The sequence below is a fragment of the Lissotriton helveticus genome, chromosome 5_1 (genome assembly GCF_964261635.1).
Source record: "Lissotriton helveticus chromosome 5_1, aLisHel1.1, whole genome shotgun sequence".
Taxonomy (NCBI): Eukaryota; Metazoa; Chordata; class Amphibia; order Caudata; family Salamandridae; genus Lissotriton; species Lissotriton helveticus.
In genome coordinates, this window is record NC_136065.1 from 2,089,302,696 (window position 1) to 2,089,316,968 (window position 14,273).

The window sequence follows — 14,273 nt, forward strand, 5'->3', positions numbered from 1 at the left end:
TCAAACTGAATTTAATTTAATTACTAACTCAAATATTTACTTACTGTAAATTATATTATGATATTAAACATAACCTCTTATTTTAACTTTATTTAAATTAAATATTTTATTATAACAATAACATTAAAAAAATAGATGTATTAAATTATTAACTTTAAGGTAACACTAGTATTTGCCCTTATCTTAAGTAATTTAAATAAAATAAAATTAATAGTTACAAACCTTATAAACATATTGTGAACTCCAACCCTTATTTAATGTAAATTAAGATGCATTCAATTAAATAATGAACCATCATTTTGTGTCAAATTCCCTCAATGCTAGTCCCAAAATTATCTTAAATTAAATCAAAATACATACAAAGTTAATTTAAGAGTAATGCCACATTACCCTTTAAATAATTTAAATTGTATTAAATTAGATACGTAACCTTAACTTACCATACTAGCCAACTAAACTTTGATAAACTATATTAAAATTAAACTTTATCCTAAATCTAAGTATAATTCCAACCCTAGCAAATTAAATATTTAACCATAACCTTTTTTACCTTTTCATAATTTAAATTAAATAAACCAGTCTACCTATTAATTTAAATCTTAAATTGAATTACATTTCTATTACCCATCTACATAAATTTAATTATGTTAAAAATATATGCTATTGAACTTACCTAATTCAATCTACTGGCTCTGTAGTAAATTCACAGTTGCGATGATGCACCTCTTTGATTCCCCAAGACAAGAAAAGGGTGAGATATGCTCTTGTGGGAATGATGTTTGGGATAGTGTGGATATCCCTCTGTGAAGCAGGTACCACAGCCCTAATTGGTTGCTATAACAATACCGTATGGGACTCAGTGCCTTAGAACCCAGTAGGAAATTGAAAGAATATTTGACATGAATATAATGACCTCAGCTAAGTCCAACAGTGCTACAAACGTATAAGCTGGTTTATGAGCCATTGGATATTACTTCTGGGTCATTCTGTGATTCTCCTCTTAGTTATGTATCACTTTTGTTGTGATGAATGTCCAGCTAAAGAGAAAAAGTATTTTTTTCTATGGGGTCTCATGCAGATGAAGAGCTCCAAGAAATTGGGTATGGAAGTTGAAACTTTGTAACTGTTGGATGTGACACGACAAGAGACTGCTGCAGAAAGTCCTAATCAATCTATTTTAGAGAGGTGTTTTCAATCACCTGAGTCAAACACTCTTCTGGCACAGGCGACAACACCAGCCACTTGAACAGCAACAACAAAAATCCACCTTTTTTGGAGTAAATTATGAACCTTTGACCAAGCGAGGGAAACCCCTAGTAACTACAAGGCAAAGGCTCCCCGTACTCTGCATTCAGTGTACAGCATTTCAGAATGTGTAAATATAACAAAGCAGCTTTTCGCAATGCAGAGTACACCAAAAGACATGTTAGCGCTATGTATTGTACAGAACAGTTGCAAACTCAGGTTTCTTAGTACTCTTTGCAACATCACACTCCAGGTAACAATACATTTTCTCCTGCACCTCTCGATGCAGCTGAGTCATCTTCTGGGCAAGGAAGATGCAGCCAAGAAAGTTCAAGACCACCAGAAAGGCATTTAATTCTTTTATTTCTGCTCTTCATGGCATTTTGAAATGTATAGTCTCATATTCCACACACCAGAAGAGACTTCTTGATGAGCGTCTAATGGATCAGGAGCATCGGAGAACTTGGAACTGGGTAGACAAGCTAACTGTGTCTCCTGTAGCTTGAACATTGTGTCCTTGTTGGTGACAGTAGAGGAAAGATTTAGAAGTACTATTCAGTGGTTTCTTTCTCAACTGTCACTCATGATGGGCTACTGAGTGCAAGGCTAGGTTGTCGTTTAAACAAAATAAACAGCCCCAGGTGGACTATAGCATAACTGTACCAGATAAATGTACGGAAGCCAAGGCCAGTCTACCTACCGCTGAAACCCTTCTTTTCCTCCATTCCTTCAAGCTTCATCCTGATCCATGTAGAAAATATGGGATCCATTCATTATTCGAACAATGGAGAAGCACAGGATGCAGAATTGAATAGAGGAAGGCTCAGAAGATTTGGCACATGGTTCTGGATCGAATTCTTAAGATCTTGTAATTCACCTACTCAGCGATAAATACACAGAGACAGAATAGCTAAGAAGATATATACTGCAAAAGTATAAGACATCTTTTTTATTTGGGAAAGACAAGCTGACCTAGTTTCCACTGCAAAATGCAGAGACCTTGTGTCAAACTTCTGATAGCCTTAACTCCATTGGGAATGCCTTTTTGATGGACTAATCAGGAGCGTATCTCTGCATAATTTTCTGATAGTTCTCTCCTCTCCAAAGTAATTAAAATACCGAAGCAGCACAGAATGAGGGTGGTTCTCATTGCCCGGGCTGGCTGCACTAATGGTAGTGTTCAGGTTTTCGGATGTCTGTAGTCATTTAGGAGGATTGTGGGCAATCACATCGTATTTCCTGTATAGCACTATAGACTGCAACTCAGTCTACCATTGTCTAATACATGAGTGTTTCCAATACACAGGTCTCTCGAACTGTATGAACATTTTAAAATAGAGAATACTTTCTTATATGAGTTCTCTATATGCCGGGAAGAGTTTCTGCCTTTGTTGACTTCAAATGCAGATTGGTTTGTGGACATGCCAAGACAAAATACTAATGCCTTATTATCTATGATTCGGTAAATGTGCCCTCCTATTACGTCCTATAGGTCACTAGCACCCTTTATTCTCATGAATCTCTTTCACTATCCCAGCAATTGAAGGTTACTTGTGGAGCAAACCTTTCCTTGTCGAAAGCCCACCCTAACTTGAGAGTTACATTTAGTATTGCCCCTGATAAGAGGCCTTTTTGGACCCATGAAAGGTTTGGGCCTTCAGCATATTTTATGGAACTGAGCGTTTCTTGTTTCTGTACTGTCTCCTACCAGTGTGAGTAGGATTCAATTTCTGTGTGCCAGTGAGCATTGCACACTGTTTCACATAATTAAAGGCCCATTCCTCTTAAAAGTCATATTTCTACATGAATCAGACTAATTCACTCTATGTTTCCTAAAGAGGCCTCTTCAATAGGGCCATGACTTTATGCCTTGGATGTTAAAATGGCCATGAACATTTACGTTGATGAAGTGAAAGTTACACGTCATTTGAAGAACTTATTTTAAAACTAAGGATGCATGGGTACATCGACTTGTCACCTTTGAAGCAATCTACATCTAGATCGATAGTATCTTTATATGTCTGCTATATGTCCAGGGAAAACCCAAGGTTCATTTCACAAGAGCCAAAAGGCGGAAATATGTGCTGCTGCACTCTTATGTAATGTCCCGATCCTTAAGGCTAGATATTTTATGGGCAATCACCTGGTGCTTGGGACATACCTCTACAAAACATTACTTCATCGATGAACCCCAGAAGACACGCACCTTAATATATCTTCTCAGCACTATTTGTTTGTGTACATCATTTGTTCACTCAGTTCTACCTGTCCTCTCCCCAGAAAACACACACCTTAATATGTCTTCTCAGCACTACTCATTTACATAAATCATGTGTTCACTCATTCTACCTATCCTCTCCCCAGAAGACACACACCTTAATATGTCTTCTCAGCACTACTTGTTTGCATAAATCATGTGTTTACTCATTCTGCCTGTCCTCTCCCCAGAAAACACACACCTTAATATGTCTTCTCAGCACTACTTATTTACATAAATCATGTGTTCACTCATTCTACCTGTCCTCTCCCCAGAAGACACACACCTTAATATGTCTTCTCAGCACTACTTGTTTGCATAAACCATGTGTTTACTCATTCTGCCTGTCCTCTCCCCAGAAAACACACACCTTAATATGTCTTCTCAGCACTACTTATTTACATAAATCATGTGTTCACTCATTCTACCTATCCTCTCCCCAGAAGACACACACCTTAATATGTCTTCTCAGCACTACTTGTTTGCATAAATCACGTGTTTACTCATTCTGCCTGTCCTCTCCCCAGAAAACACACACCTTAATATGTCTTCTCATCACTACTTGTTTACATAAATCATGTGTTCACTCATTCTACCTATCCTCTCCCAGAAGACACACACCTTAATATGTCTTCTCAGCACTACTTGTTTACATAAATCATGTGTTCACTCATTCTACCTATCCTCTCCCAGAAGACACACACCTTAATATGTCTTCTCAGCACTACTTGTTTACATAAATCATGTGTTTACTCATTCTGCCTGTCCTCTCCCCAGAAAACACACACCTTAATATGTCTTCTCATCACTACTTGTTTACATAAATCATGTGTTCACTCATTCTACCTAACCTCTCCCCAGAAGACACACACCTTAATATGTCTTCTCAGCACTACTTGTTTACATAAATCATGTGTTCACTCATTCTACCTATCCTCTCCCCAGAAGACACACACCTTAATATGTCTTCTCAGCACTACTTGTTTACATAAATCATGTGTTCACTCATTCTACCTATCCTCTCCCAGAAGACACACACCTTAATATGTCTTCTCAGCACTACTTGTTTACATAAATCATGTGTTCACTCATTCTACCTAACCTCTCCCCAGAAGACACACACCTTAATATGTCTTCTCAGCACTACTTGTTTACATAAATCATTCACTCATTCGACCTATCCTTTTGAGTTACTCTCCGCCAGATTTGAGAGATGGACTCCTTATTGTATTCTCCTATTTATGAATAGCACACATAATTCCGTGGTGAGAAAGTAATAGCAAGCTGACTCTTAGTTCTAGTTTCTGAAGTTTCTCTTATTTCTTTGAAGAGGAGCTTCTGAAATCCGTAAAGCAACAGTGGCAAAATAATAAAACCTATAGGCGCCCTTTCTTGCTTTACTTTTTCATTTATGGGAAGAATAAAATTAGAAATAGTCACCAACTCTGTCAAGCAGAGTTTGAATTTAATTAAAGTAGGCGTTACGAAAATAAAAATAAAAAAATGATTATTTCTTCTGCTAGCAATATTTTCGTCATAAAATCATTTTTTTAAAAGAACTATTGACACATGGTCCTGAATTTCCAGAACTAGGCAGAAAACTGTTATTGTTTATGAATTCAAAGAAAGGACTATTATGTGAAAAAAGGGTTACCAGCAGCATGGAACCTTTCCTTTTGCCAAGGTACTAAATGCTGGAACGAAGAATTCAGAATTGAAAAATGGTACTGTGCATGCTTTTCATGGCATCTTTTTTTCCAGCCTTCAGTGATTAATACATATTGGTTTAATGGGAAAATACTAGGCCCTGACATTTAATAGTGATTGACGTGTTTTCTGCTGCAAATAATGCTGATGTAATGGTTGTGTAACTGTTTTTGTCTCTTCTTGGACAGGTGGATACCCTGCGTCATGTTATCAATCAGACGGGCGGATACAATGATGGGTTGGGAGGAAATTCACTGTACAGTCCACATAATTTAAATGTGAGTACCATTGGAAACAATGTTTTGAAGAGCATAAACACTGTGTCAGGTAAATAAAAGCTATACTAACAAATACAATATATTTTTATTAAGTGCATTGTCTTTCATGCATCATATTAAAAATGTCTGACAGTTATCAGTACTGCATGGTAAACTGAATTAATTTGCTGAAATTACTGACAAAATGTGCATGTCTGTATGCATAGAAGGTGATAGGAAAACAACACATCAATTTTAAAATTACTTTTATTCTAGCACTCATCAAATTGTTTTGATTTTTCTCAGTTTTCCACTTTTTGCAGGAAGGGCTCCTAATATTTCTTTGTCACAAGCCTCTGGCTTCTTCTCAAATGGATAAAGCATTACAGAGCCATGGTAGTGCTTGGCCAGGTTGGGTACTTTTGTATATATAGCTAATGTACATACTGCTGTGCTTGCATTAACTCCTGTTGAGAAGGGGTCTTCTGGTTACTTGAGCAAGTAAGGACAGTAGGACAGAAAACCTGAGTGTCCGTTGCAAGTTCTCCATGAAGTCCAGGTTCTTTTAGAGCTTTTATGCACAGCCTTTAAGGTTCTTTTCAGAAGTTTTTCTCTTCTGCTAGGCCTACCCTAACATCTTCAATATTTGGGTCGGTCTTTCCTGAGATTAAACAATGCCAAAGCAGAAATTCACAAAACAGAACAAGTGGGTTCTACAAATAGACTGATCAAGTACTATAGACTGTCTGCTGAAATAGAGATTTAGAATATGGTGTTACCTTAAGAGCAACTCAAGGTTGGGTTTCCAGTTTTATATTCCATAGGACTGAGTGACCTTGCCGAACTGCCTGTCAGGTGCAACGGCATACATGCTTGTACAAGCATCTTTGAGGCTATCAAGCACTGACAATGTCTTCTAAATTAACACTATTGTGTTAGAGAAACTGACAAATGAGGCCTTGTTTAGGTACAAAGTCATGAGAATAAGTGAGTAAGCCATTCTTTAGTTTATCCTACTGCGCAATGATTCTTTGGAAAAGTACATATTGCCGTCCATCACTTAAGAGAAGGCGACTCGCCTTATTGTACTATTTCTAGAGACAATTCCTAAATGAGGCTGAAAGGTCTTTTAAGGGTGCTTAAGGAACCATTTAGCAGAGACCGTGGTATTTTGGGGTTATCAAGAGCAGGCTACACCTATTAAACACAATATAATGCTGTGTGCATAATAATATATGTCGTTATTTGAGCAAACTCACAAGTTTACTCTTCAGACATGAAGTTTGAAGCAATTATTCATTCTGCTTATGGGAGGGCTCCATGAGACAACTAAAGTAATGTTTTTATTAACCCATCACTTTGACTAGCTACCATAAAATAAACAATGTATTTTATAGACAAGTGTATTACTCAAATAGTTGGTACCTTGTCTTAACAAAGTATGCCTTAAAACAACATCATCTATCTGCAAAAAGGACTTTGCAGCTTTGTGGTTTTCACTTTGGGCAAAAACAGCAGGAGAAAAATCTATATCAAACGTATTTTTAATTTATTCAAAACAACCACTTTAATTGTCATTATTATATAATTGCGAACTAGTAAGGATCGATTTGCAACATTCTTGGGAAGGCAGGAACTGCTGAGGTTAGGTCAATTCAATGCATGGCTCCTGAAGTGCAGTCTCTCATTTGGAAAACACATTTTCTTCTCAGTGAGACTGCTTGTGGTGCAGGCTCCTCAGGCATTAAGATCATGCCTAATATCTCGAATGTGAACACCATTAAGAAGAGCAAAATAAGCTCTACTAAGTGGCATTTGTTTGCTATGTTGACGCGTCTGTCCTAACAAACAGAACCTGCGATTTCCTTAAATTAAAAGAACTGACCAAGGTGTCAGACATTTACAGCAAATCATTCCACAGAGCCCCAGCTAATCACTGCAATTCTCATTCGCTGTGGCGTCTGTACTGAGTATGAAGCCCAGAAGTATAAGAAATGCATTGGATTACCCATTCAACAGAAAATAGTGGAATTATCAAAGAAAGTAGCACTACTACTATAAATGTTTCCTATCCTCATTCAATGCTGTCAGACTTGCAAAACTGTAATGTGTTGTCTCTGAGTTATTACAATATAGCGGCATTGCTAAAATATAATATTGCCTTACTTGTGTTCCTACGTGTTCTATGTTTATTCAATCAAGGATTGTCATTATGCTGCAGGTTTGGGTTTGCTATTCATTTGCTACTGATGTTGACTGCTTACAATACACTGAATGAAAAAGCTATATGAGGTTAAATAAATGTGTTGGAATACGCACTGGACTTGGGATCGTGGGTGGATTTTTTAGAACATATTGGCAGCTATAAAGGTGCCAGAAGGAACATTCTACAAGATCCTCTAAATGATCCTATCTCTCTTACTTTGCTAGGTCAAAAGGGACAGTTTTCTCATTAGAGAGAGACAGAAAGAATTTGGCAATATTTGATGAAATGGTAAGGCAAATGTCAAGCGCACAGGAAATACCCTTGTTTGTTGGAACTTTACACTTCAGTAAAGGTTCAGTAACAGTTTCTTTGAAATGACGTTAATGGTGTGACATTCTGAAAGATCAGAGCTGGGACAAAATATAGACCCCATGTCCATGTGTGTGATTGACCCAAACAGTCCTACACCCTGTTAATATTTGTACCTAGCCAATTTTGTCTTATATTGAAATTCTTCCTTTGATGGATGGGGAAGAATGCATGCTTCTGGGAGGGCAGATTGTGTTGGTTACAAGATGATGTTTCCTAGATCCACATTGGCAGTAATTAGCGATGGTAAACTGTGCTTAAAGTGCTTGCTGTATCTCTTTCAGCTGGAGGCATTCCTGAAGGAATGTTGCTTCGGTTGCCCATCGGGGTTATTGTGTGGTCACCTTGGAACTACTCTTAAGTCATTGCCTATTAGATGGAAATAAAATGGAATCACTTTGAATTTCAAAAGTACTTGAAGAAGTAATTTACCACAAACTGTGAGAAAAGAAATGGTAGTCCAATATTCTTAAGTGTACATTTTATTTACAACACGTATTGTGACCAGGTTCATATCACGTTACATACGTTGATCTATCTTCACTTAAAATATATAGATATTCAAACCACATGTGGCAGGATATGTGTAGGGCGAATGTATGACGTATCAACACATACATTCACAACGCATGGCTTTACAACGCAGTTGTTATAATGACCGCGTTATTACCATGCGTACCATTACATCGACCGTGTTGTAAAGCCATGCGTTGTGGAAACAGCGTTGTAAACGCTGTTTCTCGTGTACGGCTGATATGTACACCATTAAAACTATAAAAATTATTATTTCAATGCCTGTTCAAATCCGCTGCTATCGCATGCGGAACCACACTTGTTTCACAGAGATGGTTCTAAGGGCAAGGGTCCAACAAAAGAGCATACCTTTTAATGGAATAAGAAACCAGCAGTACTAGCGGTACCTTACGGCGTAGGGTATTTTATTACAGAACTTTAGTGGTAAAATGTAAAGTGACACAAGCAGCAGTATATTTTAGTAACATGAATATGCTTTTGTCATCAGTTTATTGAGAGGGATATTTACACTAGGCCTAGGCGTGAAATCCTGCTCTGCTCGCAGAGTTTTTCCTATTCTGCGCTTCACGCAGAGCACAGAGTTCCAGAAAACTTTTTTTTTTGTATTGCACGCGCCAATGTTAAATTGGCGAGCACAACCAAGGAAATTCTTACTCCAGACCACCTCCCGGCGAGATTTCTCAACATGCGCAGTTGCGGATGGTCGCTACAGCTGAGTTGAGAAACCTTCCATTTGCATTGAGGAAGCTGCTGCTCAATTAGAATCTACTCGAGTGGCAGAAAGAAGCCACGCCCTCATGCACTTGGTATTGTTACAGCACGGCACCCGGTGTAAAAATATCAGCACAAATGGTGCAACGTAACTCCGAATAGCACTGCCGAGTTTATAGGTCACTTCGCTGCGGAACTCCGCCCAGACCTCATTTACACTCCCTTATTTCTATTTTTCTGTTGAAAATGCCATGTGTAGTAAAAACATGACCCGAAGTATACAGTGTTTACAAACAACTATCATGAGAAAATGAGTAAGTTGAAAATGCACGTGATTAAAAGTCCTAGTGGTAATTTCTTGACATCAGAGGCATGTGATTGGTTCCCATTAATTTGATGGCATCAATGAGAAATATACAGGTGGCATGTAATATCCTTGACCCTGAAAATTGATTGAGGCAGAAAAGAACAACTGAAATTTCGGGAGGGCACCTATAGTGAATTAGTGCTTTGGGCACCAGGTTCCAGGCGGTTGATTCTCGCTTTGTTGCCGCTTCTCCTAAATGGACCCGTCACGTTGCTGACATTAGCTTCCCATTTGTCATCAATATGAGATACTCAATAATAGGCTTATGTTCTTTAAGTACTTAAAAAAAGATATTGAGTCAAATATACAGTGAATAAAAAGGTGGAAATGTGAACCCTGGAAATATTGCTTCTGAAATCAAAATAAATATGTGCCTGCCATTATGTTTTGTGAGGCAGCATATATTAGTGATGGAAGGTGTTCTACTGTAAATGGGGAAAGTGTCATTAGATGTACAAATCTTTTACATTTGAATTGAAAATGGCTGTTTTGGGGGTTTATAAATAACTCAGAACACCCCACAACAAAGATTATAAAAAGGCTTTTAGTTGCATTTCCCCTTTTCATTTGTTTTGAAATGCTTCAGAGACTGTACGCTATCCTTATCAACATGATAAAATATGAAACTGTGATTGCCTGCAGCATTTTGCAGACATGAATTCCATCTTCTCTGATGAGGCTTGATAAGGCACTGCTTTATAATGCAGTGCATAATCTCAAACCACCAGAGGAAGGATTCATTTATTTTGAAAGCATAGAGAATGCCTGCTGACATCCGTTCCTCCTGTTGCCAGACTGGGTAAAAATATTGTACATTTGTTGTTTATACATTTGGAAGCGGAAAAGAATGATGATTACTTTAGATAGGGTGGCCTCAGACTCTTATCCGCAAACGTTTTTCTTCCTTAAAATACATTTCATATCTATAAGAAAAATCCTCCAATATCTAATATCCTCAAATATCTTTGTTCTTGGAGCATCATCATTTACGTTTAAAATAAATTTGATGTGATGCTCTCTTATCTTAAGGGAGATAAAAAGTTGGTGTTTCAAATATATAGCTCAAATATATCATCTGTGTATGACAATTTGAATGAACACGTTTATCCGGATAAATGAGGTTAGTGTGACATAAAGCAGTACATCTGCACAGCGCAGACTTTGTTGCCATTTTAAGTAGTTTGATGCAGCCATTTCCACAAAAATAATTTGTTATGTATGACGGGTGTAAAACATGGGTGTGCAAGAGGGATGTCCACGAGTGAGGCATACATAAAATCTGAGAAATAGTGTGAAGCACAACAGGATCCAATGATGGATAAGCATGACTGAACTTCAAAGTCCATTGTAAACGAGGGGCTGGGGAGTGGGAAAGTATGAAGTGTGAAGCTTCCAGTGATCTCAAGACAGGCCACACTTTCCTGGTATCTCTAGACGACACCGACATAACAAGAACATCGTGCACCGCAACTAAAAGACAGATTAAATGCTCACCCTCGAAGGAGAGTGTTCCTGGGATACAAAACACGCATTTGCAGATGGGGATTGATGACTTATGGCCAAAGATATTGGGTTACTTTAGGGGGGTGACAGCAGCATCACTTACGAGTTTCTTAAAACACTCAATGAGGGCTTTGATGGTTCTGGGGGCTGTGGAAATGCTAATCCAGTCCCTCACCACATAAAATGATGATACAACACCACATGCCACTGATCGATATAACACGACATACTGAAAGACGTGTTCGTAAGAGCATGTACATCACACATAACGCCACACAAACAAGCAGAATTTACAGTCATGGACAATGTCCGGTATTTCATTGTAGAGAGGACAGTACACAGTACATGATGGATAAACATTCATTCACATGCCCACAATGTACTAGGTGGACATTCAAGTTCACCACTTGTGTCACCCTGGGTAGCACTTACATTAGATCAGAGTATGAAAAAATAACTGAAAGGGGGAATTTACTTGTAACATCAATATAGTTAGTCACTTTTTACAAATCATCACTTTAATTGCAAGATACACCAAAGTGGTTCTTAATTTCTCACTAAATGACCAAATAAATAGAAACACTTATATACGTGGAATTCTATATATAAGTGTCTTATAGATAATAAAGTTGGAAATAATCCCAAGAGGGGGCAAATTTGAGATGTTTTACATAAATGTCCTAAGCAAAATTTTGTAACATGATAAGTAAATGCCTTGTCTATAGGATCCCACATTCCTATTTTTATCCAGTTAGGCAGATGAATCGTTATTCTATTTATCTGTTAGTTTGGCAGTATTTTGCCGTTCAATCAATGCCACTAAGGATAGCAGAGCCTGGTACATGCTGGTACAAGAATTCCAACTTTTTAGGAAGGATTGTAATATTAAAAAGTACCCACATCTGCTAAAGATGACACAGAACAACCCTAAGTACAAGGTATTTTTAGAATTTAAAATATTTAATAATTAACATTTATTTAGAATTAAAAATATGTAGAGTCCTCATTCTTGCTTATTGGCAGGAATTCTTGCCTATGTCCAGATAGCAGGAAAATGTGAACACTGTCTGACCTAGAGGCATAGTCACCAGGAGTGGCCCGTGCAGGTACGAGTAGTGGGGCAGAGTGGGGGTGGGAACTCAACAGACGACGATAAGGAAAAATTAGATAAATAATTAATTTTCCCTCGTCTGTCGAGTTCCGCCCGCCAAACCGCCCGCCAAACCGCCCCCCCAACCGCCCCACTGCTCTTACCTGTAAGGGCCGCTCCTTATAGTCACACTAGTCTGCCATGTCATGGGACTAATTATTGAATAAATGGAACTGGTACAATAAATATATATTACTGTAGGTGTTTATTCTGATTACATTTCGTCTGAAATGACTGTTTGAAAATCTAATCGTTTTTAGTATGTTGAAAATATTTTGCAGGTTTTTTGTTTTTTCTTGTTTTTCTGAGGGGATGGAATAACATCAACAAACACCAAATTGCCATCACTAAGTGACTCTCTGTTTGTACAATATTGATTGAGAATTGGCAGGCATTGCCTCGTAAGCTTGATAATGACAGTGGGAACATCAGCGGGTGGAGAGGAGTGTGTCCAAATGTTCAGGGGCGGCCTTAGGCATGTGGAAGCTGTGCACCTGCACAGGGCCACCAAACCCCAGGGGCCGTCACGCCAATATATATCATTAATATAATAATCCTCTGAGGATGGATACATATTTGCGTGGCGGCCCCTGGCAGGGATTTGGCAGCCTCCAGCTCTGTTCCACTTCCAAACACCCTGCCCCTCCCCCCACCCCCCTCTTCACTGGCCTCCGCGCCTGCGTTCCTCCTGGCTCCTGATTGGCCCTGCCCGGACCCCCTCTTCTGGGGCCCCCTACCTACGCTCCCTGCTCAGGGCTGCCATGAGCCTAGAGCCGCCCCTGAAATGTTAGATTACGTCCCCTCTCTTCAGAATATATTCACCCCTCCGTTAGAGATTTGCTTTGCTCTGGTAGGATGTCATGAAAAAGCCTATTTCCGGCCATCAGAGGAGTGGCTTCTTGCCTTCGGATTACTAGCATTGCACCTATTCCATATCAGGGAAACACGTCCAAGGAAAGTCATGGAAAACCCGCTCCTTGTCTCTGAAAAGGATGTTAAGATGCAGGTAAACTGTGCAACCATTCCAGTGTACCTGAAGATTGATGCTTGGCGGCCTCCAGGATGTGTTTTAGCACATTTGATGTTGTGCTGCTGCTTGAGCCCTGTGAACAAGAAGTCACCTAGGAAAGGGAACATGATAACCGACCCGGTTCTTTCACTATTCCAGTTATGCAACCTGCCTGCCCATTCTTTAATTGCACTGCAGGTGTTTATTGTTCCCTCTAAGCAGACGGAACATAAAACAACGCATCAGCATATAGCTTTCATAATCATGTGTCCTGTGGATGGAAAACGGAACAGAAAGAGGCAGAGGCTGATCAAATGTCATCATTACGCCTGCAGGCAGCAGTGGCGTGTCAATGAAGAGGAACTCGGATCAGACTCTTGTCCAAGAAATGATTTACTAATGTGCTTTGGAAAAGAAAACAACCTTGTAAACTCAAATGAGCCAATGGCTTTCTTTCCTGGGCTTTATCAATAGAGAAGGCACCTCAGCCACTCAATTAATTGTACATTCCTTCTGATTGTTTCCCTTAGTGAAGTCCATGACTTGCTGATTAAAGTGTTATGAAACTATTTTTTAGATTATCCTAGCAAATGGCCTTTGAAAGGGATGCATCCACAAAGGCTATTTACTTGCTGGATAAGTCTAGGGACTGGCATCTGTACTTCTGTGTTTGCTGTACAGTGACCCATGGATGTTCAACTGAGCTGTGGCATGTGTTTGTGAAATGTCAGCTGCCCACCTTATTCGACCAGCAGTTGCCTTTCTTAGGCTAATTGTCTTTTGCCGCATGGTGGGACATCAGAAATAAATGGGAGTTATAGAAGACAAGGCTTGAGCCATAGATCATAGAGTTATCGAAGGACAAGATTCGATACGAGAACGAGGGTATATGTAGCAAAGAGTGTTTCCTATGGAAATATTGCGTTTCACACATATATATATGACAGTCACATGGTAT

The 14,273-nt window shown here is 38.8% G+C and overlaps 1 protein-coding gene across 7 annotated transcripts in view; it reads left to right on the forward strand.

Annotated features, from left to right (window-relative positions):
* PBX3 (PBX homeobox 3) overlaps window positions 1-14,273 on the forward strand; it is a 330,520-nt gene that overhangs the window by 290,711 nt on the left and 25,536 nt on the right. For 2 of the 7 annotated variants that reach the window (XR_013595130.1, XM_078646097.1), the window contains 2 exons: window positions 5,398-5,487; window positions 7,897-7,960. Coding sequence is in view for 5 of the 7 variants with exons in the window: in XM_078646097.1 (XP_078502223.1) it covers window positions 5,398-5,487; window positions 7,897-7,953 (147 nt within the window). In the remaining 2 variants the exon portion in view is untranslated. Of the gene's footprint in view, window positions 1-5,397; window positions 5,537-7,896; window positions 7,961-14,273 lie in introns of all 7 variants that reach the window. The other 5 variants (XR_013595131.1, XM_078646098.1, XM_078646095.1 and 2 more) reach the window with 3 other exon arrangements.